This window comes from Prunus avium, chromosome 8 (assembly GCF_965620075.1).
Source record: "Prunus avium chromosome 8, drPruAviu1.hap1.1, whole genome shotgun sequence".
NCBI classification, from domain to species: Eukaryota; Viridiplantae; Streptophyta; class Magnoliopsida; order Rosales; family Rosaceae; genus Prunus; species Prunus avium.
The window spans coordinates 23,336,756-23,364,638 of record NC_142291.1 but is presented as its reverse complement, the minus strand read 5'-3'; the positions used below and the strand labels follow the sequence as shown (position 1 = coordinate 23,364,638).

Genomic DNA, 27,883 nt, shown 5'->3' with positions numbered 1-27,883 from the left:
AACCACGATCAAGAGGGTTAAGTGAGCCACTTTAACTTTGAGGGGATAAAGTAAGATTTAACCGAAATTTCATGGAGTACTACAATAAATAAGCCTTTTTATTATAAGTGGGCTGATAATGTTGAAAAAATGCAAAATAAAAGAGAATTAGGTTTAGACCTAAACCGATCGAATCAAACCATCTTAAATTGATTTGACTTATTATGTAATGTTTGTTAAAATCGAACCAAACCAAACCAGTTCATTATTATAATTATTTGGCCACAATTTTGAAGTGAAACTGAATTAATCCCTTGGCCAAAAAAAAAAAAACTGAACTAATCCCTTACATGCCCACCACCCCAGGGCCAACCGACTTCATAAGTCGTGTGTATAAGGGCTAACCGACTTCATAGGCATATTGGGACGGGGTTAACTTATATCCAAGCCCATAGCATTCGCAAATACTATACCAAAAACCAGGGTACGCTCCATAAGCCCTAATTTATCTGTTCCGATCTACCTTCTAGATAGCGATTCAGTGGTTGTGCCCAAGAAACCCCAATTTCTGAATTGAAGCTCAATCTCCACTCAAACCCTGGTATCTATCTCTCAGTCTCTAGGGTTTTTTTCCCAGACAAAACCCCAAAACCCTAACAATGGCGCCTATCGATGACGATAAATCGGATATAGAGAAGACACAGGAAGAGAGGAAGAGGATGGAGAAGCAATTGGCCGCGCTCACCTCCGTCACCTTCGATACAGACCTTTACGGCGGCACTGACAAGAATTCCTACGTCTCCTCCATCCCTGTCAATGAAGACGAAGAGAACATGGAGGCCATGAGCAATGAGGCGGCTCGGATGCCGTCGTACACGGCCCCCAAGTCCATCACGAAGGAGATGCCGAGAGGCGGCGACGAAGATGAGGATTTAGGGTTCAAGAAGACACAGAGGATTTACGATCGCGAGGATGAGTATAGACGGCGGAGGCTTAATCAGGTCCTCTCGCCCGACCGCCACGATGCGTTTGCGGCGGGTGAGAAGACTCCTGACCCGTCGGTGAGGACTTATGGCGATATCATGAGAGAGGAGGCGTTGAAGAGGGAGAAGGAGGACACTTTGAGGCTTATTGCCAAGAAGAAGAAGGAGGAGGAGGAGGCGGCCAAGGCAGCGCCTGAGAAAGGGGATAAGGCGGCTGCGGCGGTGCCTCAGAAGAGGAGGAACAGGTGGGACCAGTCTCAGGATGAAGGTGGGGCCAAGAAGGCCAAAACTTCGGATTGGGACTTGCCGGATAGCGCTCCAGGAAAGTGGGATGCGACTCCGACGCCAGGAAGGGTTGCAGATTCGACTCCGTCCTTGGGGAGGAGGAACCGGTGGGACGAGACACCGACGCCGGGGCGGTTGGTGGATTCGGATGCCACTCCGTCTGGTGGTGCCACTCCCGGTGCCACCCCTGCTGGGATGGCTTGGGATGCTACTCCGAAGCTTCCAGGGATGGCCACGCCCACTCCGAAACGGCAGAGGTCAAGGTGGGATGAGACCCCTGCCACAATGGGCAGTGCAACCCCAATGGCTGGGGCAACCCCTGCTGCGGCCTATACACCTGGTGTGACTCCTGTTGGTGGAGTTGAGCTGGCTACTCCCACGCCCGGGGCTATTAATCTGCGTGGTGCAATTACACCGGAACAGTATAATCTGTTGAGGTGGGAGAAGGATATTGAGGACAGGAATAGGCCATTGACTGATGAAGAGCTGGATGCTATGTTTCCTCAAGAGGGGTATAAGGTTTTGGATCCACCAGCTTCTTATGTGCCGATTAGGACTCCGGCAAGAAAGCTGCTGGCTACCCCAACTCCTATGGGGACTCCTGGGTATTCTATTCCAGAAGAGAATCGCGGGCAGCAGTTTGATGTGCCCAAGGAGTTGCCGGGTGGGTTGCCATTTATGAAGCCTGAGGATTACCAGTACTTTGGGGCGTTGTTGAATGAAGACGAGGAGGAGGAGTTGTCCCCTGATGAGCAGAAAGAGCGGAAGATTATGAAGCTTTTGCTTAAGGTTAAGAATGGTACGCCACAGCAGAGGAAGACAGCGTTGAGGCAGCTTACTGATAAGGCTCGGGAGTTTGGTGCTGGCCCCTTGTTTAACCGTATCCTGCCTTTGCTTATGCAACCCACTTTGGAAGACCAAGAGAGGCATCTTTTGGTGAAGGTAATTGATAGAGTGCTTTATAAATTGGATGAACTGGTACGTCCTTATGTGCATAAGATTCTTGTTGTGATTGAGCCTTTATTGATTGATGAAGACTATTATGCGCGTGTTGAAGGGAGAGAAATTATTTCTAATCTTAGTAAAGCAGCTGGTTTGGCTACTATGATTGCTGCTATGCGTCCTGATATTGATAACATTGATGAGTATGTTAGGAATACTACTGCGAGAGCTTTCAGTGTTGTTGCTTCTGCTCTTGGTATTCCTGCACTGTTGCCATTTTTGAAAGCTGTGTGTCAGAGCAAGAAATCATGGCAAGCACGGCACACTGGAATCAAGATTGTTCAGCAGATTGCCATTTTGATCGGGTGTGCTGTTCTTCCCCACTTGAGGTCCCTTGTGGAAATTATAGAGAATGGTCTGAGTGATGAAAATCAGAAGGTTCGGACAATTACTGCGCTATCACTTGCTGCTCTTGCCGAGGCTTCTGCCCCATATGGTATTGAAAGCTTTGACTCAGTCTTGAAGCCATTGTGGAAGGGTATTAGGTCTCACCGTGGTAAGGTTTTGGCTGCCTTCTTGAAGGCAATTGGTTTTATCATTCCTCTTATGGATGCAATGTATGCTAGTTACTATACCAAGGAAGTGATGGTTATTTTGATTAGAGAATTCCAGTCTCCTGATGAAGAAATGAAAAAAATTGTGCTCAAAGTGGTGAAACAGTGTGTGAGTACCGAAGGTGTAGAGCCTGAGTATATAAGAAGTGATATTCTTCCTGAGTTCTTCAGGAACTTCTGGGTTAGAAGGATGGCTTTGGATAGGAGGAACTACAGGCAACTGGTGGAAACAACTGTGGAGATAGCAAACAAAGTGGGTGTTGCTGATATAGTGGGGAGAATTGTTGAGGATCTCAAAGATGAGAGTGAACCATATAGGCGAATGGTTATGGAGACAATTGAGAAGGTGGTGGTGAATTTGGGTGCCTCAGATATTGATGCTCGGTTGGAGGAGCTTCTCATTGATGGTATCCTTTATGCCTTCCAAGAGCAGACCAGTGATGATGCAAATGTGATGCTTAATGGTTTTGGTGCAGTTGTGAACTCTCTGGGGCAGAGGGTGAAACCTTACCTTCCCCAGATTTGTGGTACCATTAAGTGGCGCTTGAATAACAAGAGTGCAAAGGTCAGGCAGCAAGCTGCAGATCTTATTTCGAGGATTGCTGTTGTCATGAAGCAGTGCCAAGAGGAACAATTGATGGGTCATCTTGGTGTTGTCTTGTATGAATATTTGGGAGAAGAATACCCAGAAGTTCTGGGATCAATTCTGGGAGCACTAAAGGCAATTGTGAATGTTATTGGTATGACAAAGATGACGCCTCCTATAAAGGATTTGCTTCCCAGGTTGACTCCAATTTTGAAGAATAGGCATGAAAAAGTCCAGGAGAACTGTATTGACCTTGTTGGTCGTATTGCTGATCGCGGTGCTGAGTTTGTTCCAGCAAGGGAATGGATGAGGATCTGTTTTGAGCTTCTTGAGATGCTGAAGGCTCATAAGAAGGGTATCCGGCGTGCTACTGTGAACACTTTTGGGTACATTGCTAAAGCCATTGGTCCACAAGATGTCCTGGCAACTCTACTGAACAATCTCAAAGTGCAGGAGCGTCAGAACCGTGTTTGCACCACTGTGGCAATTGCAATAGTAGCTGAAACCTGTTCTCCTTTTACGGTTTTGCCAGCACTGATGAATGAGTATCGTGTTCCAGAACTTAATGTGCAGAATGGTGTTTTGAAATCCCTCTCTTTCCTGTTTGAGTACATTGGTGAAATGGGGAAAGACTATATCTATGCAGTGACCCCATTGCTCGAGGATGCCCTCATGGACAGAGATCTGGTTCACAGGCAAACTGCAGCTTCTGCTGTCAAGCACATGGCTTTGGGAGTAGCTGGATTGGGCTGCGAGGATGCGTTAGTCCACTTGTTGAACTATGTCTGGCCAAACATATTTGAGACATCCCCGCACGTTATAAATGCTGTCATGGAAGCGATTGAAGGGATGAGAGTGGCTTTGGGTGCTGCTGTTGTGCTCAACTACTGTCTGCAGGGGCTGTTCCATCCTGCTAGGAAGGTTAGGGAGGTGTACTGGAAGATTTACAACTCGCTGTATATTGGAGCTCAAGATGCCCTTGTAGCATCCTACCCTTTGCTGGAGGATGAGGATCATAACGTATATACTCGGCCTGAGCTAATGATGTTTGTATGAAGCTGCCGCAGCAGCTTTCGTATTTAGACAAGGAGCATAAATCGGTAATAGACAGTTTTAAAGAACAATGTTTAGGTATTATGTGATTTGGTTGCTGTAGTTTTTCTAAATCAGTATTGTAAACCCAAATTATTTGTACTTCACTATGCTTTCTTTATTCCATGAGCTCCATTGCATAATCCTCATAGCTTGCTTTGTTCTTCCTTTCCCTAGACATCACTTGGACCCAAATGAATGGTCCATTGGGGAAGCATAATCTTGTTTCTTTTTTCTTTCTTTTTTTTGGTCAATTGGGAAAGTGATTGTTAGTGTTGCAATATTTGCCTCTTCTTATGGGTCGAATTTGGACCTGTGGTTCATTGGTCTCCTCTTTCGATTTTGCTTTTTCTTTTTTCAAATGAAAATGTTGCTTAGTAGAGTGGACTTAGAAACTATTTGCCAGTGGTCTTTCACGACCGCCTATGTGGGTAGCGGTTCAAAACCCCTATACTTAATGAATACTAGTCTTTCTGCACGCGTTTCTGCGCTGATAGGTTTTTTTTTAAAAAAATTTAATTTATTTTAGAATTATAAAAGATAATGGGTTGTTGTGTTCTATAAAAATAGAATCAATTATCTGATTTTTTTTAATTAATTTTTTTTAATATAAAAAAGTGTGAATTTACCATTTTATCCTCATTTAATTAATAATTTCAATTCTTAATGTTTGCATTAATCAAGGGCATTTTAAGGTATTTTGAATGTTTTACAATTCTCTACCTTTTGCTTTATGTATATAGATTTATGTAAATCTCCTTTCCCAATTGTTTGTACTAAAAAAATAAAATAAGATTAATTTAGAAGTTAGATTTAAATTGGACGTGGTCTTTCAGACCTTTCAGAATTCCAATTCATCACGAGTGGTCTTCGTACTCTCAAACAAATGGTTTGTTGTAGCAGCTCAATGTCGCAAGAGTGTAGTTGTTCACATAATTTCTTTTGTGAAAAGGTTTTTATTTATTTATTTATTTAATTTATATAGAAGTTTAAGGGTCAAAACTGAAAATGAATAAATTAAGATAGTAAATTGAATTGGATATAATGGGAATATAAATATATGGCATTACATGAATTAACCAAATTAGAGTAGTTTATTTGTATCAAAAAAATTAGAGTGGTTTACACTATCGCTTGTATTTAAAATGAATTAACCAAATTAAATTGTTATGCATAATTAAAACTAGCCTCTCTGCATGCACTTCCATGCCTGCGAGAGGCTTTTTTTTAAAAAAGTTTAAATTTATTTTAGAATTAAAAAAGATAATGGGTAGTTGTGTTCCATAAAAATAGGATCTATTATCTGATTTTTCTTTTAATTTTATTTTTTTTAAATATGAAAAAGTGTGAATTTACCATATTATTCTCATTTAATTAATAATTTCAATTCTTAATATTTGCATTACCCAAGGGCATTTTCTGATATTTTGAATGTTTCACCATTCTCTGCCTTTTGCTTTATATATATTGATTTAGACTATACAATTAATCCAATGTTTATAAATATGCCACATCGCCTACAGTAAGTTAATTTTCTTTTTCTATAAATTGACACCGTTATATCTATTTTCCTATCCCCTCTCAACTCTCCCACTCATTTTCTCTCTCATATCTTATACACCCCATTTCTTTTTGTTACATTATTTTCCTTTTTTTATCTCAATCAATATTCATTGTGATTTGTGAAAAAGTCTCTAATAGCTAGAATATACAACATTGATTTCTATAAATAATAATTATAAAAAAAACCCTTAATATGAGAAATTGAAAAATCTTTGCTTAAAAGTCGAGAAGAAAAGCTATCAAATTCCAAACACAACGACTTGCGAACCGAACTGAACCGAACCGAATTGTGCTCTGACACTTTGCACCGCTTTTGTCCACATAGATTAGCACAGGGACAAGAGACGGTGGGTTAATTCTGAAACTCACCGACAACCCCCCAATTCCAACGCTCAAAATCTGACTCTATCAAATTAGGCATTTCAGTTTCTCAATCCTTCTGCCGATCAATTTCACCTGTCCACATAATTTAAGGTAGTTGTAGCTCTCTTCTCTCTCATACAATCCTTTCTTTTGTTCATTTGTGTTGGCTTTCTGAAATTGACAATCTTTCTGGATTCTGTCAATTCTTATTAAACTTTTATCAGCTACTATTGGATGCTTTTGTTTTGATCTCAGAGCCTCTTTTTCTTTTTCTTTTTCTTTTTTCTGAATGAATGAATGCTTGTTAATTCGAAATCATAATTTGGTGAGAGAGTATAAATATCTGTCTTTGGTTGTTCAAATACTGGTGCTGAATAGCATTGTGTACGCATTACACAGTCACTGTGACATTTATTCGAACAGTTGTTATACGAATACTATATGGATAATTGGTGAAGTTTATTGTCTGCAAATCCGTATAAACAGATGTGCCATTATATAGATATTGTTGTTAATTGGACTTGAATAAATTATGAAAGGCAATTTGCAACAGTATCTGAACTCTCATGGTTTCGAAGGAGTTTCGGATGGCATGAGATTATAATTATGAGAAGTAGCGAAAAAATTATTCAGGTGTGTCATATGCTTATAATTCAATAGAATATGAAGCTTTTTGGTTGTGATGAGGGAAAAAATTGGACTGTGCTTGATGGTTCCTAAAATAAAATTTTAATCATGACTTCCCACTTCTTGTAAGATGTTGAACAGTTCATTTATGTGTTGAAAGCCCAATATTGCTGGAGAAGTTGAAAATTTTCTTCAGTGGAGGAAAAGGTTGTTACTTTTAAAGAGTAGAAAATACCCTCATAAAAGGGAAGCGTGAGAGAATAAAAGGAAGCTTGCGCTTTGATTTTAGTTGTAGTGTATTATAGTGAAACCAAAGAAAGCATAGTGTAAGTGTTGTAGCTCACTCGTCTGGTGTCGCAATGCCATCATGTCAGGTGGAGGGAAGCAAACCAGCTTAGCTGAGATCTAAAGCTTTGGACTACTTCTACTAGTCTGGTTCTGTGAACCCAAAAGACATCAGTATATTTGCCAAATTTCTGTGTTAGAACATCAAGATAGTATATCAGATTGTCTTTATATGGTTCTGTCAAGTAGCTTATAAAATGATCTTGAATGAATTTTCTCTATCAAAACCTTGTTTATAGTCACTTCATAATTTGTTTATGCTTCTTCATGTAATGGTTTATTTCATTTGTGGTGTATTTTTGAGCATTAAGAAGTGAGGGATATGTTGATTTCCTGCATTAATCTCCTGTCGTGCATGAAATAGGTGAATTTGTTGTGGCTAAGCCTATGTTGTAGTTTAAAGCGACTAATTTTCAATATTCAAAGCCATTGGTGTCACTGAACAAGAAATGTTGGTATCTTTGTGTTTTAAGGAATAACTACTGTATCAGGTGGTATTTAGGATGGAATCACCCAATCAACATGAAAACAAGCCCTCGTCTTCTGCGGCAACCCCACCGATCACTTCATGTCGAAGAAAGAAGAAGGATGATGCCAACTTCTTGGAGGATTTAAAGGACCATATTGATGAATTTGTCAATGCATCTATGGATGAACACAAAACTTGTTTCAAGAAGACTATGCAGAAGGTTTGTTACCACTTAAAGTTTAAAAAATGCTCTGTCCAAAACGTTTTCGTTGTAGAATTCATTTGCTTTCTTCTGCTGATTGAATAATTTTGCTTCCATTTTCAGATGTTTGGAATGTCAAAGATTGTTGCTGAGAGGAGTTCGGGCCCCAAGGAAGTTGAAAGTTCTTTGCCTCTTAGAACAACAGTGGCAGACTAGAATTTGTTCCCGTATATTTTGGTGATAGTTTGATCTACCCCTGTAACCAAAATTTTCTGGCGTCAAACAAATTTTGGTGATATAGAACCTTATTCTGGCTACGTAGTGATGTATGGTTTGTTCAGATTGTGTTACTTCGACTGCAATTTGGCTAGTGTCCAAACCTTAGCATAGGCCCAGCTTGTATTTGATAACTTTTTCAGCTCAAAATCCTTAATCAAATACCCAAAAACTAGGAATCATATCAACTAAGAGGAGGTCGTTGATCTGATTTTCATTTCTTGTTTATCCTATGCCCTTGTTTCTTATTCCCATTGCTTATGTACACATGATAAGCTTTTTTCTCTTACCTTCTGAGTAAAAGACCCATCTCCAATGTTCACTTCCATGCAAGGCCGTTGCCCAAAAACCGCATAAACAAAAGGAATACTTTGTTTTTCGATATATGGGGAGGGAGATTCACACATATAGTTTTGGGTGTATGGGTAATTGTTTTTAACCATTTGCTTGTCTCTTTGCGTATAAACAAAAGGATGAACACTGTATTTTGTTCAATGAAGTGCTGCACTTAGTGCAAACGGTTTTTTTAATGAGATTTTCTAATTAAACCCCACACTTCTCTTTATTGTGTAAAAAGACAAAAAATGTCATCCAACTTAATAATTAATCCTATTACATCTATACAGACCCCACACACCCCACCACTCTTCATATTAAGTTTTAGAAAAATACAAACTCATCTACATCCTATTGCAAGATTACTCTTCTCTTTTAAAGATGTAGAATATTGACGAGCCTACCTCCTTAAATATGTGTGGGAGTTGATGGAAAGGCTTGTTGATTGTCACCTCAACAATACCCAAAAGTATTAAATTTCGGGTTTGAGGTTCCATTTGTTTGTGTTTTTTTTTGCTTGGAACAAAGAAAATTGTGGGGTTTAAATAGAAAATCTCTTTTATTTCTTATTTTTTTTCAATTTGGGGTGTATTTAAGGGTAGTTTGGGAAGATAGTGGGGTTTTCTTAGAAATTGTGAAAATTTAAATTAAAAGATGGGGTGAACTTAGAACATGGGGTGAACTAAGAGAAGTGTGGGGTTTAAATAGAAAATCTTTTTTTATTATTAATTTTTTTTTTGAAAAGCGCTAGCATACTTTTAATCATCAAATCAATATAGTACACTACCATACTATCAATCCAAGCCCAAAAAAAAAACCTACAATATAGTACACTATCCCTTCAAGTGCACAAAATAACCTTAACTTTATCTCTCTCTAAAACCCTAAGGCCTTCCTCTTCTCTTCCAAGAGCCGCACTGCCCTATTTGGGGTGGAGGAGGTTTGTCCCTCCTCCCCACTCCTCTTTCGTGATGCTATCTCCTTATCTCCCCTGCCTTGGTTTCTTTTGGTGGGACTGGACATACTTTCGGTTTGAGCCTGTTTTGGCTGTGCATGTGGTTCTTTTTGAGAGTTTGTTTGCTTCTCCCTCTGGTGGTGACTGCTTGAGCCTTGGGCTCAGTTATGAGATTTAATGTCTCACACCGATTTTGTGTCCCTTGTTCTTCGCCAAATACCCTATACAACAAGATTTACTTCTTCCTTCACATCCCCTCCTCTTTTTGCCTTCTCTTCATTTTGGATTTGGCCTCTCCATTGGGTTACAATAACTACCTCTATATGCGTTTTTTCTCGTCTTTCTTGGAATGTGTATAGAGCTCTGTTAAGCTCATAATTTCATACATATACATGTCATATTTACTTAGTCCTTTTGCTTAGTTTCTTACAATTCTGAGTCATTTACCTCTCTTTGTGTGTTTTGTAGGTCAATAGAGCAAGAGAGCATAATTCATGCAATTCAAGCATGTTAAGGGCTGATTTGGATGAATGGAAGAAGAGCTTGACAACCAATGTGGGCTACACTCCCTTGTCAGTCCAGTTTCGTAGGTCACATTGCAGGCCCTATTTCAACAACCTACACAGCTCGGATGAGGCAACATTCTTCATGGACGTTGTTCCAATGGGTGTCTATTATAACATATCCAAAATTCAGCCCCATTAGATAAATATGGAGTCTGTCACCCATCAAACACAGAACCATGCTCAGGATGAATTTTGTGTGCGCTGCCAAATGAGTTAGCAATTTGTTTCAACCTTAACTTTTTCCTTCGACCTTGGATTGGCCCAAATGACATATGGTTAGAAAGATGACAATCTGAACTTCAAGATGGAGGGCTCAAAGGCTTCATTTGCTTAAGGGAAACCTAATCTATAAACCCATGTAGGTGCTGGTCATGCTGACTTAAGGATGAGCTAAGTGTGCTTGGTCATTTTGACCTAAGCATGAGGTGATTTTTGGTGGTGGGGAAGTTAGGTGAGCTGATTCAAGTGGAGATTTCCAGCAGCCACAAGAATTAAAGAAGATGAAGTGGGTGTTGTTGGTGTTGTTGGTGAACTAATTTTCAATTGCATTGGTGTATTAGGTGAACTAGGTGTGCTTGGTGGACTCAATTGTATAATCTGATTTCACCTAACTCTTGTGCCTACAAATAGAGAGTCTCCAAAGAGCTGAAGGGGGAAGAATTCATCATTCATTCATATTCCATCACATTGTACACAAAGAGAGGGAGAGTTGAGAGTCACAAAAAGAGTGGTTTTGAAAGATTGTGTTAAGCTCATAATTTCATACATATACATGCCCTATTTACTTAGTCCTTTTGCTTAGTTTCTTACAATTCTGAGTCATTTACCTCTCTTCGTGTGTTTTGTAAGTCAACAGAGAAAGAGAGCATAATTCATGCAATTCAAGCATGTTAAGGCATAATTTGGATGAATGGAAGAAAAGCTTAAAGACAAAACCAATTTGGGCTACACTTCCTTGTCAGTCCAGTTTCGTAGGTCACATTGTAGGCCTTATTTCAGCAACCTACACAACTTTGATGAGGCAACATTCTTCATGGAAGTTGTTCCAATGGGTGTCTATTATAACATATCCAAAATTCAGCCCCATTGGATAAATCTGGAGTCCATCACCCATCAAACACAGAACCATGCTCAGGAGAAATTTTGTGTGCGCTGCCAAATGAGTTAGCAATTTATTTTGGCCTTAACTTCTTCCTTCAACCTTGGATTGGCCCAAATGGCATATGGTTAGAAAGATGACAGTCTGAAATTCAAGATGGATAGCTCAAAGGCTTCATTTGCTTAAGGGAAACCTAATCTGTAAGCCCATGAAGTTTTTAGTCATGTTGACCTAAGGATGAGCTAAGTGTGCTTGGTCATTCTGACCAAAGCATGAGGTGATTTATGGTGGTGGGAAAGTTAGGTGAGCTGATTCAAGTGGAGATTTCCAGCAGCCATAAGAAATAAAGAAGATGAAGTGGGTGTTGTTGGTGTTGTTGGTGAACTAATTTTCAATTGCATTGGTGTGTTAGGTGAAGTAGATGTGCTAGAGATGGAAAAGCTTCATCTCCAAGCACACCTACTTCACCTAACACACCAATGCAATTGAAAATTAGTTCACCAACAACACCCACTTCATCTTCTATATTTCTTGTGGATGCTGGAAATCTCCACTTGAATCAGCTCACCTAACTTCCCCACCACCAAAAATGACCTCATGCTTAAGTCAGAATGACCAAGCACACTTAGCTCATCCTTAGGTTAGCTTGATCAGCAACTTCATGGGCTTACAAATTGGGTTTGGCTTAAGCAAATGAAGCCTTTGAGCCCTCCATCTTGAAGTTCAAAATGTCATCTTTCTAACTATATGTCATTTGGGCCAATCCAAGGTTGTAAGAAAAAGTTAAGGCCAAAACAAATTGCTAACTCATTTGGTAGCGCACACAAAATTCACCCTGAGCATGGTTCTGTGTTTGATGGGTGACAGACTCCATATTTATCCAATAGGGCTACATTTTGGATATGTTATAATAGACACCCATTGGAACAACTTCCATGAAGGATATTGCCTCATCCGAGTTGTGTAGCTTGCTAAAATTGGGCTTGCAATGTGATCTACAAAGCTAGACTGACAAGGTAGTGTAGCCCAAATTGGTTTTGTCTTTAAGCTCTTCTTCCATTCATCCAAATCAGCCCTTAACATGCTTGAATTGCATGAATTATGCTCTCTTGCTCTATTGACTTACAAAACACACAAAGAGAGGTAAATGGCTTAGAATTGTAAGAAACTAAGCAAAATTAATGACTAAGTAAATAGGGCATTAATGTATGAAATTATGAGCTTAACAAGCTCTTGCTACGGTTCTAGCTGTGGTGCTTATACCGCTACTTTCCACTCTCTTTGTGTCAATCTGTTGGTATATATCATGGTGTTGTTGTGATGGGTTGTTATTTTCTCTTAGGTCCATAGGTAGATTCGAGTGCGGTGGAGAAGGTGACTCTTGGATGTTGTTCGTGTGCTGATGTATTTATGTGTTTTGGGTAATTTTTTTCCTTGACAGATGATCTGTGGGTCTTTATGTGCAGCTAGGGGAGGCGGCCGCCTAGGGCCCTCAAATTGGGAGGGCCCTAATTTGTATAAACCCCTATATATACTATGTTATTTTAAATAAATTATATTATATAAATATTATGTTAAGTTAACTGATACTTTTGCATTGAAAAATGTAAGGCGAGTGATATTTAAGTGATGTTTTGAATCTTGATGCATTTTATAAAGTTGTTGTGTAAATTACATTTTGTTTGTTTCTTTTATGATACAATTTGAGTTCATATAATATTTTTTTTAACATGCCGAGAAAAAATCACATAGATATACATATAAAGTAGAAGGCCCCATTTAGGTTGTTCGCCTAAGGCCTCTAAAACGTAGGACCACCGTTGTGTGCAGCAATGTTGACTTGTGTGGAGGATGTGTATCTCCTCTTTTGTGGCCATTTTGGTGCAGTCCCCATTCCCTTAGCGGCAATGGTGGCTTTGTTTTTGTTTTTGTTTTTTTAAATTTATTTTGTGATGGGGAAGTGTGAAACCCCATATTATATATATATATATATATATATATATATATATATATATATGTTATATTTTCAGAATTTTTTTCCTTATTAATTATTAAAAATAGTAATATTATAATAAGTATATGTTTTGTTTTATCTCTTTATCTCTTTGTTACTTTTTGGCTAAGTTCAATAATCTAGTTGTTATCTAAATCTTTTTACAAACACACTTTAGACTCACAAGTGTCATTATACCTAGGTGACTAAGCTCTATTTTAGCATGAGGTGTTGGCAATCTAGTAATAGTTATCCTAATCTTGGAGCCCAAGATTCTCACGTGGTCATCACCTCCCCACCAATTAGAACTAATTGGTTCTTCCCTGAGTATTACTATAAATAGGACCTTTTTCCTTTGTTTTTTAAAGTACCTAACCTTGCATGAAAGTTCATGCAAAGAGAAAGAAAAACGTAGAGAGAGAGAGAGAGTAGTGATAAAATTCTTAGGAGGAGTTAGGGCCCATACGTAGCTTGTGGGTGTTTTTCTTAATTTGGAATTAGCTTTGAAAAAGAGGTAGGGGGTTTCTTGGGGGCTTTTTACAGAGATTGATTTAATTAAATTTTGGAAGCATTATATTATGCATGGTATTATAGCTTGGTTGACATTCCTTGTTATTGGGTGTTTACGTATTCTTAATTATTTGAACAATGTTGGCATAATTATATATATATATATATATATATATATATATACATATATATTGGTGATGTTTTAAATAGTTACATTGTTGTGAGATATATAGGATATGTGAAAGGCATAATTGTATTATGTCATGGAAATTGGTTGGAATTGTTGGGTTGAGAAAATAATGATAGAAAAAAGGGTAATGGAAATGATCTTTTGTGTAGTTGAGTCTAATTCTTGGCAGATACTAGATCTCAAGAATCCCACAGTGCACATGATTTTTATTGGGTGATACGGGACTGGAGATAGGGAGTTAGACAAGATGACTAACAAAAAGGGATTTATGGGATGATTGAGATGGGGATTAGTTCATTTAAATAGGCATTTGGGACCAAGTGGTATAAGCATGGTTTGGGATATGCAGGTATGCTTGTCTAGTTATATGAATTAACGGGAGTAGAATTGAAGCTCATTAATGCATTATTATTAATAATGTGATATTTGGATGTGTGATTGTATGTCACTTAATTTAGTTATATCAATTTACCGTGAAAAGGTTTATGTCCCTACTAAGCTGTGGTTTCACTCACCCTCTAACAGATTTTGCTGGTACTGAACCTGAAATCTAGGACTTGTGATGATAGTGACATGTCTATAGGGTGTATTGTGTACATAGCTTGCGGTTGAATAATGAACTACTCTTTTAGTGAACTCTTGAGTAATTCTAACTTGTAAAATAAATATAAAAATGTAAGATTTCGGATGTTGTCATTTTCGCTGAATATTCTATGTGAAATATTTATTTATTTATTTAAATGTTCTTCACATTTTACTTATAGCTTTTATTAAATTCTATAGTTAAGGTGTGAATCACGTCTTAATCCAAGATTACGTAAATCCATGGATTGGGGCGTGACAGGAAGATTTATTGTGCTAGACTGTATTGGTTTTAGTTTAATCTTCCTTGTGCTTGTTGTACTATGTTCTTGGCCTTTTCGACTCATGTAGTCATTGTTTTTCCTTCCCCTTTTTGGGGTGCCACTTCAAGCGCACACACTACCAAAGCATAGACATTACCATTGTTTGCAAAATAGTTCGAAGCATCAAACTATAATGTAAAAGATGAAGAGAAGATGAACTTAGGATTTAGTGGGTGTGGAATGGTGAGTGGATAAAGCAGTTATTAATTTTTTGGCAAAAGTTTACTTTTGGTCCCTGTATTTTCAATTTTGTCAATTTTAATTTTGTAGTTTCTTTTCTTTTAGTCAAAGGATGAAATTTCATTATGAAAAACTCACCCAAGAGGATGGTACAAATACAGCAATACAAGGAAGCACAAATCTAATTTGCAATATCAGATGAACATGAGCAACATACTACCCGAGATAATGATATCAACAAATAAACAAAACTAAAAATTGATAAAAACTAACAAAATTAAAAACAACATAGCAACAAAAACCACAGAAAAGCACAAGCACCACCATAAACCAGCAACACGCAAGGCAACCCCAAGGCAAAACAAACAGAACCATCAGGACAGAAAGAAGGTGGTGCAAGCACCCGAGCCGTAGCAGTGCCGTGGCTCTACACACCTTCCAAGATAATCGCGAGAAATCACTTTGCGAGTTATCTGCTACACAACAAAGGAAAGCAGGAACCGATTGGAGAACAACCAAGGGATAACACTGATCAGAATGGAATGGTAGAGATTTGGGGGAACAATAAAGATAGGAGGCATGAAGCCCCAACAGAGAGGCATAAAGCCCCAGCAAGGAGGCATAAAGCCCTAGCAAAGAGCCAAGAAGCCCAGAGGCATGAAGCCCCAAAAATGAGCAGGAAGCTTGAGCACGAACCGTGAAAGAAAATCAAAACCAGGGAAGAGAGATGGGGGGAGGGGTAGAGACCTCCTCCCCCACAAGGAGGAGATGCGATGCTGGATTTGGAGAGCCCAAGTTTTGCTAGGTCGCGGTGCTCTCACAAGTTAGTTGTCCATGTTCCCCAAATTTTGTAATTTGTTATGTTGTGCTGTGTTTATTTACTTTTGTAGTAAATTCAAGGACACGTTTCAATTTCTATCAAATTCCTCCAAATTTCATTAAGTTTTGACCACGTACCCCTCACGAGGAGGTTCACTCGAGCCATTTAACAATAAAACACAACCTGGAGGTGTTCCCAAAAAAATTTACATACATGGGTTGAAATTTGGGCAAATTGGAAGGAATTTGGAAGAAATTTGACCCAAGTTGACCAAAATACCCCTCTACGTGAGTGGCACGTGATCAAAAGTTCAGAACTTACCAAAATTAAAATGTGTCCTTAAATTGCTTTGAATTGAAAACTGTAAGGATAAAATTGATAAAATTGACAACTACAAGGATAAATAAGCAAAAATTGAAACTACAGGGACCTAAGTGGTAAAACAGACAAACTAAAGGGAACAAATGACTTTTTGCCTAATTTTTTTTTATTAAATTGTGGTTAGGAAATGGGAAAAAGAAAAAAGAAAAAAGGGATTATTTTATTTATTTATTTATATATTTCTTGTAAATGAGCGGACGCAGTGGTACTTTAGTAATTTGATGGCTTAGGCAAGTGCAGGCCCCAGTGAGCATCAAAACCCTAAACACTCTAAAACCCTAAGCCATTCGTTGTATTGGAAAGCCACCCTTCCCCCAAAAGCGACACTCAGAGCTCCTCATTCCTTCATCAGCAAAAAATCATGCGTCCTCCAAGAGGCGGCGGTGGGTTTAGGGGCAGCCGCGGTGGTGGCGGCGGCTTTAGAGGAGGCCGCGGAGGAGGCGGCCGTGGTGGAGGTGGCCGTGGCTACCGTGATGAGGGTCCTCCTTCTGAAGTCGTAGGTTAGTTCATTATTCTTTCTCAGCTTTTCTTCACCTTGTTGGGTTTTCGATGAAAGGAAAAATCCCATTTGGTAATTGTTTCTGTTTCTTCTGTTTAATGGGGATTTAGGCTTTCCCTGAAGGTTTCAACTTTGTTTTTCTTTATCATATATTTTGGTTTTATGGCTGTCAAGTTTGTTGAGAAATAATCTGTTAGTTAGGAACTTTAGTTGGTGGAAATATGTTTCAGTTACTGTAAAAGAAAAAAAAAATTGGTTTGGTGCTACAGTTCGAGTATTATTAGGGTGTCAATATAGTTATTTTTGCTTTTCAAGTCACTAATTAACATGTTAGATCTCTGATTTATATTTGTCTTCCTGGTTTTTATTCGGAAAGCAAATAGAGATATGTTAGAAAATCTGTTTCTTTCTCTTACTAGATGATTTGTTGATTGTTGAGACTTGTTGTGATGATACCTTTTGGGTGTGCAGAGGTTTCGACATTTCTTCATGCGTGTGAAGGTGACGCAGTCACAAAGCTCACAAATGCGAAGAAGGTGCCCTATTTTAATGCCCCTATCTATCTGCAGAACATGACTCAGATAGGGAAGGTTGATGAAATATTTGGTCCAATCAATGAATCTGTGAGTCCTCTTGTGTGCCTTTATGATGCCAACTCCTTCTAGCTTGTGTTTAGTACTGACACGTACGATGATGTTTTGTGTTGCAATTGTAGCTATTCTCGATTAAAGTGATGGAAGGCATTGTGGCAACTTCATATTCACAGGGCGATAAGTTCTATATTGACCCAGCAAAGCTTCTTCCTCTTGAAAGATTTCTTCCACAGCCAAAGTATGCTTTACTTCTGCATTATTTAGATTGCATTGTCATATTTGAGTTGAAATAATGATAAGGTTCATTTGTTTGCTCTACTCTACAACACGTGCCTTGTGATGAACAACTGTAAAGCCTATATCATTCCATATCACTGCCTGCCCTTATTCTAATGTGGTTATTATCAAGAAGTTGGCAGGGGATGAGGATTTATGCTAATTTAATCTCAAGTTTGATGTCCTAAGTTTTCATTTTAGTGTGACAGCATGATTCGTGCTTTGATTAGGATGACAAAGTCAGTCTTCTATACTGTCAACTTGAGGTCAGGCTTTGGTTTCAAGCTAATAGGACAAGAAAAAGCTAATATCTCTAGCTTAATCCTGGTCAAATAGCTGGACCAAGAACTACTTGTTAGAGATGTTCCATGGGTTCCTTGGGCACCTTCTCAATGAACTCTTTATTTTTTGGCCTATCTTCAACTGTTCTGTTTGATAAAAGCAGGAGCTGGTTGATAAAATGTGTTTTATCACAAAATATTCATGATTTTTATACGGTTGATCTAGAAGCTAATTTTATTTCTGATCCATGGCTCATTTTGGTCGCTCTTATCGATTCCCTTTGCGGGTTAGCTTCATTGTTGATTTTAGTGATCTGGTTTTAATTATTTTTTGATCTTATCAGTTATTGTCATTAGTTCTCTCCCCCAAAAGTAAATCCTCGGTCTACCAGTGAGTGGTTTTGTGTTGTCATTTGTATTTAGTAGCATAAAAAAAGGTCTTCTTCCAATCCTCGTCTACATTAGTTGTCATATTATTCTCTTGATGCATGAATCTATGCTTGTGAGTGACACTTGAAGTATATTAAAACATGTCTTTTTCATTCAAAGAATTTAAATGGATGGTTTTGTTGCAGGGGACAGAAACCAGCTTTTTCTCGAGGTGGAGGCCGTGGTGGAGGCAGAGGTGGTGGTTTTCGTGGTGGTGGCCGTGGAGGTGGTGGTTTTCGTGGAAGGGGTGCTCCAAGGGGTGGCAGAGGCCCCCCAAGGGGTGGTAGCCGTGGTGGTGGCTTCAGGGGCAGAGGGAGATTTTAGAATAGCATTTTGTAATATTTCTAGTGCCCCATTTTGCGTTGTCATTTCAGGATGCGTACTTGGGGCTCACAAAAATCACCATTATATGCTGATTTTGGTGTTGACATGTGGTTAATGGATTATTTATTTTACTGCGTATTTTAGTTTTATCCTAGCTGCAATCTGGACTTGAGTGGAGAGTTAATCATAGATGTTTATTCTGAATTTATAAAATCTGTTTTGAAAATGTGCCTGGATAATGGATCTCATCCAGGCCTTGGTACCATTTGTTATGTTGTGAAATCCTCAATCCTCATTGAGTATTGTCTGTCTTCCAACATCAAATACCCGAAGGACCAACGTCTTCTCTAGTAATTTCCATCGAGCTTTTGAACTCTACAAAGCCAGTGTAAGAGTTTAATTTCTTTGCTTCTTATATTTAACCTCCATTGGTATCGCTTCTAGGCCTCTACTAATATTGGTTAAAGTTTGACAATCATAGTCAAACCATCGTCTACGGAAGGTGTTTGTTTTGGTATTTTTTTCGTCACCATTTCGTAATCGAGTATTCGAGATTGGCTTCAATCCTTAGGTTTCAGTTAACTTTCGTTTTTCCTGGTTTATGGCCATTATGCTTTTACAAATTTACTCATCCCTTAAAACTATGAGATGAAATACAAAGTGCTTTTTTGTGAGACATAAAGAAATACCAACTTAACCCTACATGTAATGTAAAATCTTAAGGTGGTATTAGATTGGTGGAATGGGAAGGAAATCAAAATTCATGGGATGTTTGTTTAATTATCAATTGTTTGGTTGAAAATAAATGGAATCAATAATGGCACAGGCTAAAGAGGTAGATCACCATCTAGCCTAAAAGGGATGGAATATGATGATCCCAAAAACTATGAGAACCAACTTTTAAAGCAAGCCATCAAACCAGACTAACCAACAAACACAGGAATTAACCTTACTCAAATTTATATGTATATTCAAGCATATACAATCTTGTCCCTTGTCTCATTTTTACCGCAAGAGCCCATGACCAATTGTACACCTTGCCATGTAACTCATTGGTTAAAAAATAGGTTGAATTTTTCATGCACCATTAACAGGAGCTCTAAAATGCGAACAGGACCGACTCACATATACAGATTCACCATTTCATTTAAAAGAATGAAACCGCGAAGAATTAAGCAATGGGAATAGATGAAGAATCAGAACTTTCATTCTCAAGCAATCATTTATCGAAACTGAGTACTTGAACACTAAAAAAAAACCCATAAAGAGAAAAAAGAAAAATGAAACACACAAGAGTTCTAGCAGTGCCTCAAAATTTCATAATTCAGGGTATGAATTCCTTGAGGCTCATGGTGCCTGGAGACATAACACCAAGGAGGACGATTAACTTCACTGCTGCTGTTCAGCCTGAGGCTTGGGTGCTGCTTCTTTGATCTCATTTTCTCCTTCATCCTAAACGCATGCAAACAAAAGACTCATAAATAATCACCATTTAAATAAATAAAAAGTACAAAAGCATGAACACACGTGTATTTGTGGGTGTAGACCGATTGACATATAGGGACCAACCTGCATATCTGAAGTCCACAATGTGAGATTATCACGAAGAAGTTGCATTATCAAAGTGCTATCCTTGTACGAATCCTCTCCCAGTGTATCCAGCTCTGCAATGGCTTCATCAAAAGCCTAGTTGAAACATAAAAAGGAAACAAAAAATATTTAGAAAACACAAAACCAAAATGAGAAATCTATTAAGAAAGCACAGGAAAGAACATATAATCAATTGTTCTACAAGAAAATATATATAACTGATAATCCAGATCAGCAGAAACAAATTCTTGAAAATAAAATGGCAATAAAGATGAATAATCACTTTGATGCACAAAATAGCAGGCAATAAAGATAAAGATGAAATAAACAGTCCTAAATCCCTTTATCTTATCCACGAGGTTTGAAGTATTAAACATTACGAACATAATCAAATTACTAATAAGCATGCTGACATGAATTGAATATTTGGCAAGCAGATAATGGTCTCTGCATATATAAACTTAAACTTGATAAGATTTGTGATTAAATTACAAATAGAATGCCCGTGGTCATTCTTTGAAGTTCACCCTAATATTGTGTTTTAGTCAGCATCACGAGATTGGCTACAACTCTTAACAATGAGGGGAAAAAAAACACATTTCTGAGTTTGTTGTGTGCGTGAAAGAGAGAGGGAAGAGAGAAGAGATGTCAAAGGAGGGATGAGCTAGAACTGCAAATTTGTGAGCTCTGAGAAGGCAAAAATACAGAGCCTTATCTTTTTGTGGCAAGCATTTGTTTTCTTAGAAGAAGTAGGCAAGTCAAAACACGTGAGAAAAATAAAACACATTTTGGAGGCATCATCACAAGGCCCAGTTTCTTTTTGTGCATTTAAATTCCAGAGATTCATTACATTCACCCCAACAACATAATATCAAACACAACATTACTCTATTGGGGGGAAATAGAAATATACCAACAGAGTCAAACATATGATTCAGAAGTAGGATTCTTAGCACTTATTCAAAAAGAATTTCCTCACCTGCTTGGCAAGATTGCAAGCCCGATCGGGAGAATTTAAAATCTCATAGTAAAACACAGAGAAGTTCAAAGCCAATCCTAAACGGATGGGATGAGTTGGAGCCAGCTCAGAGTTCGCGATATCCTGCAAACAGAGTGTTATAACAAACACGGGAAATATCATATCATCAGATGAACAGAATGAATTTAAAATGTTGTAACCTCAAAGCATGAATGACAAAGTAACATATATCTTTAATTGACGAGAAAAATCATGTGATTCAAAATTAACTAGAAGAAACAGATTTCTACAGGTTGACCTTAACTAATACCATTTGGAATTAAGCACATGACAAAGAAATATCACTTGATTTCCCCATTCCCATGGTCACAAAGAAAAACCATTACCAATAGAATCATTTACCAAACAAATAATCAATTCCAAAATCATGCACACCAAAAGATTGCAGAAATGATCTCTGAAAACCAGCGCTGATAAGCAAGCAGTGAACATATCCTCAACCAAATCAAGCCTTGGTACCCAATATTCAACTATTCCCACCCAAACAAATGAAAATTCGATCTAATACATTCATCAGAAACAACCAAACAAAGGGATGCATAATCTACAACCATATTTACAAAAGTATTCAAATTTGAAGAAAAGAAAAATCTACAATCTATATTATAAATAACCACAAAGAGCAACCAAATGAAATCAAAATCAAGCCAAACCTGAGCAGCCTTATAGGCATTGAGGGTATTCTCAGCAGCCTCCTTACGCTCATTTCCAGTCTTGAATTCAGCCAAATACCTATGGTAATCTCCCTTCATCTTCAGATAAAACACTTTGGAATCGCCGACGTTGGCCGAAGGCACGAGCTTGGAGTCAAGAAGCTTGAGAATCCCACCGCAGATGTTAGAGAGCTCGTTCTCGATCCGAGTCCTGTATTCCTTGATGGTGGCCACGTGATCGCTGTTGCCGCGGCTCTCCTCCTTCTGCTCGATCGACGACACGATGCGCCACGAGGCACGGCGAGCGCCGATTACGTTCTTATAGGCGACGGAGAGGAGGTTGCGCTCTTCGACTGTGGGTTCTTCGCCTTCGGGGACGGAGGAGACGACCTTCTCCATGAACTCCACCATCTCCTCGTAGCGCTCGGCTTGCTCGGCCAGCTTCGCCACGTACACGTTCTCTTCGCGTGGGGATGGGGTCGCCATTGATGGGGTTCGAAAATGGAATTCAGAAACTGGATTTGGGGATTTGGGGATTTTGAAGGAGAGAGAGGACGAGAAGAGCGAGAAGGGAAGGTAGACGAGACTCGGTTATATAGGTGCGTATTATAATATATATTTATTTTTTTTCTTTTCTTTTCATTTTTTTTTTGGGCTTGAGGTACTTTTATTTGAATCAAGAACAAGAAGGGTAGACACATGTATCATAGGGGGGTTAATGACTTAAATGGTCCCAACTATTGCTCTACTATCATTTTGGTTCATCAACTAAAATTTTCATTTGAACCGTCCTTAAACTCTTTATTTTATACCAAGATGATCCATCTGTGACAGATTCTGTCACTTCTGATCACACGATGGCCACGCGACTGAGTTTTGAAGGGTATATGCGACTTTTTGAGATGTTCTATCGTTTAGAACCAAAATACCTACAGTTTGGTGGGTGTTTCTCTCATTTTACGCGATTACATGGACTGAAAGGGATTTTAATGCGAGTTGCTGAATTGGTCGATGCTGTAGTAGTGTGCAAGTCGTTGAATTAGTGAAATTAGTGTATAATATTAGTGTTAATTTTGGAGTTTGAATTTGGGAGTTTGCGTTAGGGTTTGATTTGGGAGATTTTGGGAAATTCACTACTAGCTGATAATGGAGTTCGAATTCCTTTCGGGTGGAAAGACTCCCAAATATGGTAAGGGCTTCTGTAATGCATTTTATGTTGATTTTGTTTGGAAATGGATGAGTTGTCCTTGTCTGGAACTGTGGTTTCTTTATGCATAAAAGATTCCTTTTTATGTGTTTGTGTTCGGCTTTTTGGTTGTTTTATGTTTAAAGTAAGGGTAAAGGAATCGTTTTCCTGTATGTGGATTTGGCTTTTGCTACATTGACTGCAGAGTGTAAGCTTTATTTTGTGTGAAATGTTGAATATGGTTTTTTTTTAAACGTCTGTGGTCCCTTTGTTGTTTGCTTCACACCCAATTCAGTAATTGTTGTCCTTAACATTAACAACAAAACTATGACTTGAGAATAACATATTGTTGTTTCAATTTTGCAGCTACCAATGGAATGTGCACTCTAGAATTACATCATGGGGCTAGTTTGAAACTGAGGTTTATAAAAATGGTAAGGTATGTTATTTGAACAATATTGTAGACGATTTTCTGTCCTTGTTAGATTTACTGAAAATTGGGAGAGGTCTTGGGTATGATGTTGACATTTCTCAAGTTGAGCAATGTTTGGAAATTAGGTGTAGAAATGTTGAGGGTGGACTAGAGCTTGTTACATCAGATGCTACAGTGGTTGAAATGGTTGGTCACATACCATCCAATAAGATTATTATGTTATATTATAGTGAGATTCAAGACTATGAGTATGATGCAGATGTAGAGAATTGTGATAAGAATGTGACTTAGAATTACCAAGTGAAAGAGGTGGCTTATATTGAAGATGAGGAGACTTTTGAGAATGTTGGGACAAAAGTGGCAAATGAAGATGCGGTCAAAGAGGTACCAAATGAAGATGCAGGGGCAGAATTACCAAATGAAGATGTAGGGGCAAATGTGACAATTCATGATGAAGGGGCAGAATTGCCAAATGAAGATGAAGATGAGGATTCAGAAATTAAAGACAGTGATTATGAGTTCAGTGAAAATGAGGCAAAGGTCAGGCCAACTGTTGGAGAAAATGTAGCAGATGAGGGGACTAGTCATGGGGCTCCAAGAGAGGTGTCATCAGATGGTGCTAACACATCAGAATTTGACACTGGAAGTGAGACTGAAGATGAGGGTAATGGTAGAAAAAAGAAAAAACTGCCAAAGGTTTAAGCAGTATGGAAGAGATGTGGATTTGAAAAATCATGAGTTTAGATTTGGAATGAAATTTGCAAACAAAAAACTATTGATAGAGGCCGTGTGATGCTTAGGATGGCTAATAGGAGGTTTGCATGTAAGAATTGGAGATACTCTGTTGGACCTAGGATCTTCAAGATAATTGAGAAAAACAAGCTAGGTTCATCACAATGCATTCCTAGATTGGCTGGTGAGAAATTGTATTATGTGAGCCACATTTATAATGGAGAATTTGTTGTAGACCTTAGAGCAAAGACATGCTCTTGTAGGATGTGGAATTTATGTGGAATACCATGTCCCCATGCAATCTCAGGAATATTTCAAAGATGTGAAAACCCAATTGCTTATGTGGATGATTGTTATAAGCCCGAGACTTATATGAAGGCTTATGAACCAGTGATTCACCCCATCCCTTCAATGGATCAATGGAGTAAATGTGGCCTTCCTCCAATTAAACCTCCACTTTACAAGCAACAACCGGATATGCCTAAAAGAGTTAGGAAAAAGGAGCCTTGTGAGGTTGAAATACCAGCCCCCATCCCACCAAACGCTAGGCCTCCAAATTATATTGCCCCGCCAAGCTTAGAAGGGTTTTCATTCAAATAAGATGTCGTGGATGCGGTCAAAGATGCCATAATAGAGAAACATGTGACAGACAAAACAATGAAAACCAACAGGTATGACTGTTAGACACCTTTATTTAGAAATGTTATGGCGTACTTACATTAATAATTTTCTTATACATTTGCAGGTTAATGCATCTGTTGCGTCGATTCAGCTGCACCAACATGGATTCAGCTGCATCCTCAACTTGTGATACTCGCAAGTGCACGAGCCGTTTGGTAGTATAACATATGTAAGTGCGAGGTCGATTCCACAGGGATTGGTGATTGAATGATCCAATTTAGTTTCCCTACACAAAATAGAAACAAAAACAAAGAACATAAAACAAGGAAGAAAGAAATAAGTAACTCAAGCAAATAAGTTCCCAAGTTCAATTAGATTAATGGATTGATTATAGCTAAAGTATGATTAAGCCATGGTGTGTGGTCATAACCTTGTGTTCCTAATTCCCTAATTTGATCATTTGTTGTCTAACCTAAAATTAAGCATTAGGAACCCATTAAGCATAGAAGAACAATTTAAACAACCAAGCATGTATCTAATCCCTGTTGTCGAATGTCCATACATACTCTTCCTATTCATAGTTCAATTCGAATTAAAGCATGGTGTATACTCTTAATTCAAACCAAGATAGCTAACATGCAAGCCTAAATGGTGATCAATCATTCAAACTAGCATATTAACTTATAAGCATAATGAATAAGAACAAAAACCATAATTGAAACTTGGAAACTAATTAAACTTGAAAACTTAAGAAAGAATGTACATTACAAATAAAAGTAAAGTGGAACTAAGAAAAACTTAAGGAGAATTTCAGCATAAATATTTCATTACAACAATTGAAAACTAGAAAATGAAACTAAGAGAATTTGAGGGAGAGAAGGGAAGGGAGCTCTAGAGAAGTGTTTGAGAGCTCCCCCCCTTGGGGTGTGTTTACAAGCTTGGGAAACCTCACTATATATAGGCCTAAGGAAGCTGAAAATCTGAATTAAGTATGGCTAATGCATACAACACTTGTTTTATAAAATCTGAAATGGTTGATGCACTTCACTAATGCATACAACACTTCCATTATAAAATCTGAAATGGTTGATGCACTTCACTAATAAATCCCACCAGCAGCCCTAGCTCATCTTCATGTCACCATGACCAAGCTTCCAACCAGAAATAATAGCTCATCCTGAGGTCAGCATGACCAGCAACTTCAAGGGCTTACTAATTGGGCTTCCCTTAAGCAAATTAAGACTTTAAGCACTCAAACTTGAAGTTCAGAATGTCTTCTTTCCAGCCATATATCATTTGGGCCAATCCAAGGTCGGAGGAGGAAGTTAAGGCCAAAACAAATTGCTAACTCATTTTGCGCGCTGATAAAATCCATCCTGAGCATGGCTCTGTGTTTGCTAGGTAACAGACTCCATATTTATCCAATGGGGCTGAATTTTGGATATGTTATATTACACACCCATTGGAACAACTTGCATGAAGAATGTGGCCTCATCCGAGCTATTTAGGTTGCTGAAACAAAGCTTGCAATATGACCTACGAAACTGGGCTGGCAGGGGACTGTAGCCAAAATTGAGTTTGTCTTTAAGCTCTTCATCCATTCATCCAAATTAGGCCCTAACATGCATGGATTGCATCATTTACTATCCAAAGCCCTCATTATTACCTAAAGCTCAATGAACTGAAAGATAAACACAAAAAGGATTAAAAGCACAAGTTTAACTCAAAAACATAACCAAATCATAAGCTAGAAGGGTACAAAATGATATGTAAATATGCACCGATCAGCATCTTCAACCCAAATGAAGCAAAGTTCTTCTTCACAACCAGTACAAGCTTCTTCACAACCAGGATCTAGCACAATCAGAGGGAGAGGCATAAGTAGAGGAAGAGGCGTAAGTGGACTCATAGGAAATGTTGCTCAAGCTACTGCTTACCCAAATTCACAACAAAGTGTAAGCTTTGGTTGCTCTTATGGTTTTAAATTGCATAAGTCATTAGACAATTGAAATCATTAATTTTTTTTAGATGGCAAAAGGTAATTGACAAGGGGGCAGAGGCATAAATAGAGGAAGAGGCAATGTTGCTCAAGCCACTGTTTACCCAAATTCACAACAAAGTGTAAGCTTTATTTTCTCAACCATTCAATTTTTTATTGGGAAAAGGTTTACCATCTTCAAAGCTAAGTGCAATTAGAGGAAGAGGCATAAGTAGAGGAAAAGGCTTACCATCTTCACAGCCAAGTGTAAGTTTTTGTCGTTTAGTTCAATTCTTACTCATTTCACTAATTAACAATTTTTTAACTATTACACACCTGACATTACTACATTGTTTAGGTGGCAAGATGAAGGGGACAAGGAGGACCAGATTTGGACAACATTTCCCATGATAATAACATGGCTTGAAAATAGGGGAAATTATTGCCAAGGGTGTCATATGCTGTGTATTTTGGGATATGTACTTTTCTATGCAGGGGGATTTTGTGTAATTGGTTCTGAGACAATGTTTGGATTGTGTAATTGGTTTTGAGTTTGAAGGGCTAAAACTGTGTAATTGCTCGCCTATTTTGGGTTAGGTACTTTTCTGGGCAAGAGGATCTTGTGTACTTTGTCTAATTGGTTTTGAGCTAGAAGGGCTCAAACTGTGTAATTGGTTGTCTATTTTGGGTTATGTACTTTTTTAGGCAGGTGAATTTTGTGTCCTTTGTCTAACTGGTCTTGATTTTGAAGGGCTCAAACTCTGTAATTGAAATGTTTATATGGATGTTCATTTTGTAAATTGCCCGTGTGGTCAAGAATGGAATGGCTTTTAATTTGTTATACTTAGTGGAATATTAAGTTATGTGCATCTCCCATATATTCAAATAACCCCAATTCAAGACAATTTGAGAATACTAATGGACATTCATTCTACAATTGAAACAAAGTCTTCACCATTACAATTGAAACAGAAGTCTTCACCATTAC

At 38.3% G+C, this 27,883-nt stretch overlaps 5 protein-coding genes across 9 annotated transcripts; 4 read left to right on the top strand and 1 right to left on the bottom strand.

Annotated features, from left to right (window-relative positions):
• Nucleotides 1-386: 386 nt before the first annotated feature.
• Nucleotides 387-4,624, top strand: LOC110747420 (splicing factor). Its single transcript, XM_088245496.1, has one exon. The coding sequence runs from the start codon at nucleotides 639-641 to the stop codon at nucleotides 4,443-4,445; it is 3,807 nt and encodes a 1,268-aa protein (XP_088101622.1). The 5' UTR covers nucleotides 387-638; the 3' UTR covers nucleotides 4,446-4,624.
• Nucleotides 4,625-6,317: 1,693 nt separating this feature from the next.
• On the top strand, nucleotides 6,318-8,554 carry LOC110747419 (uncharacterized). 5 transcript variants are annotated; one of them, XM_088245079.1, is made up of 3 exons: nucleotides 6,318-6,521; nucleotides 7,871-8,068; nucleotides 8,174-8,554. In XM_088245079.1, exons 2-3 carry the CDS (start codon nucleotides 7,883-7,885, stop codon nucleotides 8,264-8,266), a joined length of 279 nt encoding a protein of 92 aa, XP_088101205.1. In that variant the 5' UTR covers nucleotides 6,318-6,521; nucleotides 7,871-7,882; the 3' UTR covers nucleotides 8,267-8,554. The 5 variants fall into 5 exon arrangements, with proteins under 5 accessions (XP_088101205.1, XP_021803291.1, XP_088101204.1 ...); XM_021947599.2 differs by having other exon boundaries at nucleotides 6,319-6,518; nucleotides 7,882-8,068; XM_088245078.1 differs by having other exon boundaries at nucleotides 6,319-6,521; nucleotides 7,853-8,068.
• A 7,958-nt stretch (nucleotides 8,555-16,512) lies between these two features.
• Nucleotides 16,513-18,812, top strand: LOC110774223 (putative H/ACA ribonucleoprotein complex subunit 1-like protein 1). The gene is made up of 4 exons (XM_021978762.2): nucleotides 16,513-16,761; nucleotides 17,232-17,383; nucleotides 17,476-17,591; nucleotides 18,486-18,812. Exons 1-4 carry the CDS (start codon nucleotides 16,623-16,625, stop codon nucleotides 18,661-18,663), a joined length of 585 nt encoding a protein of 194 aa, XP_021834454.1. The 5' UTR covers nucleotides 16,513-16,622; the 3' UTR covers nucleotides 18,664-18,812.
• Nucleotides 18,813-19,848: 1,036 nt separating this feature from the next.
• LOC110774226 (14-3-3-like protein 16R) lies at nucleotides 19,849-22,530 on the bottom strand. The gene is made up of 4 exons (XM_021978764.2): nucleotides 21,946-22,530; nucleotides 21,233-21,355; nucleotides 20,233-20,349; nucleotides 19,849-20,115 (listed from the first exon to the last, which is right to left on the bottom strand). The coding sequence occupies exons 1-4, from the start codon at nucleotides 22,429-22,431 to the stop codon at nucleotides 20,053-20,055; spliced, it is 789 nt and encodes a 262-aa protein (XP_021834456.1). The 5' UTR covers nucleotides 22,432-22,530; the 3' UTR covers nucleotides 19,849-20,052.
• Nucleotides 22,531-24,365: 1,835 nt separating this feature from the next.
• LOC148292339 (uncharacterized) lies at nucleotides 24,366-24,896 on the top strand. Its single transcript, XM_088245782.1, has one exon. The coding sequence runs from the start codon at nucleotides 24,366-24,368 to the stop codon at nucleotides 24,894-24,896; it is 531 nt and encodes a 176-aa protein (XP_088101908.1).
• Nucleotides 24,897-27,883: the final 2,987 nt, after the last annotated feature.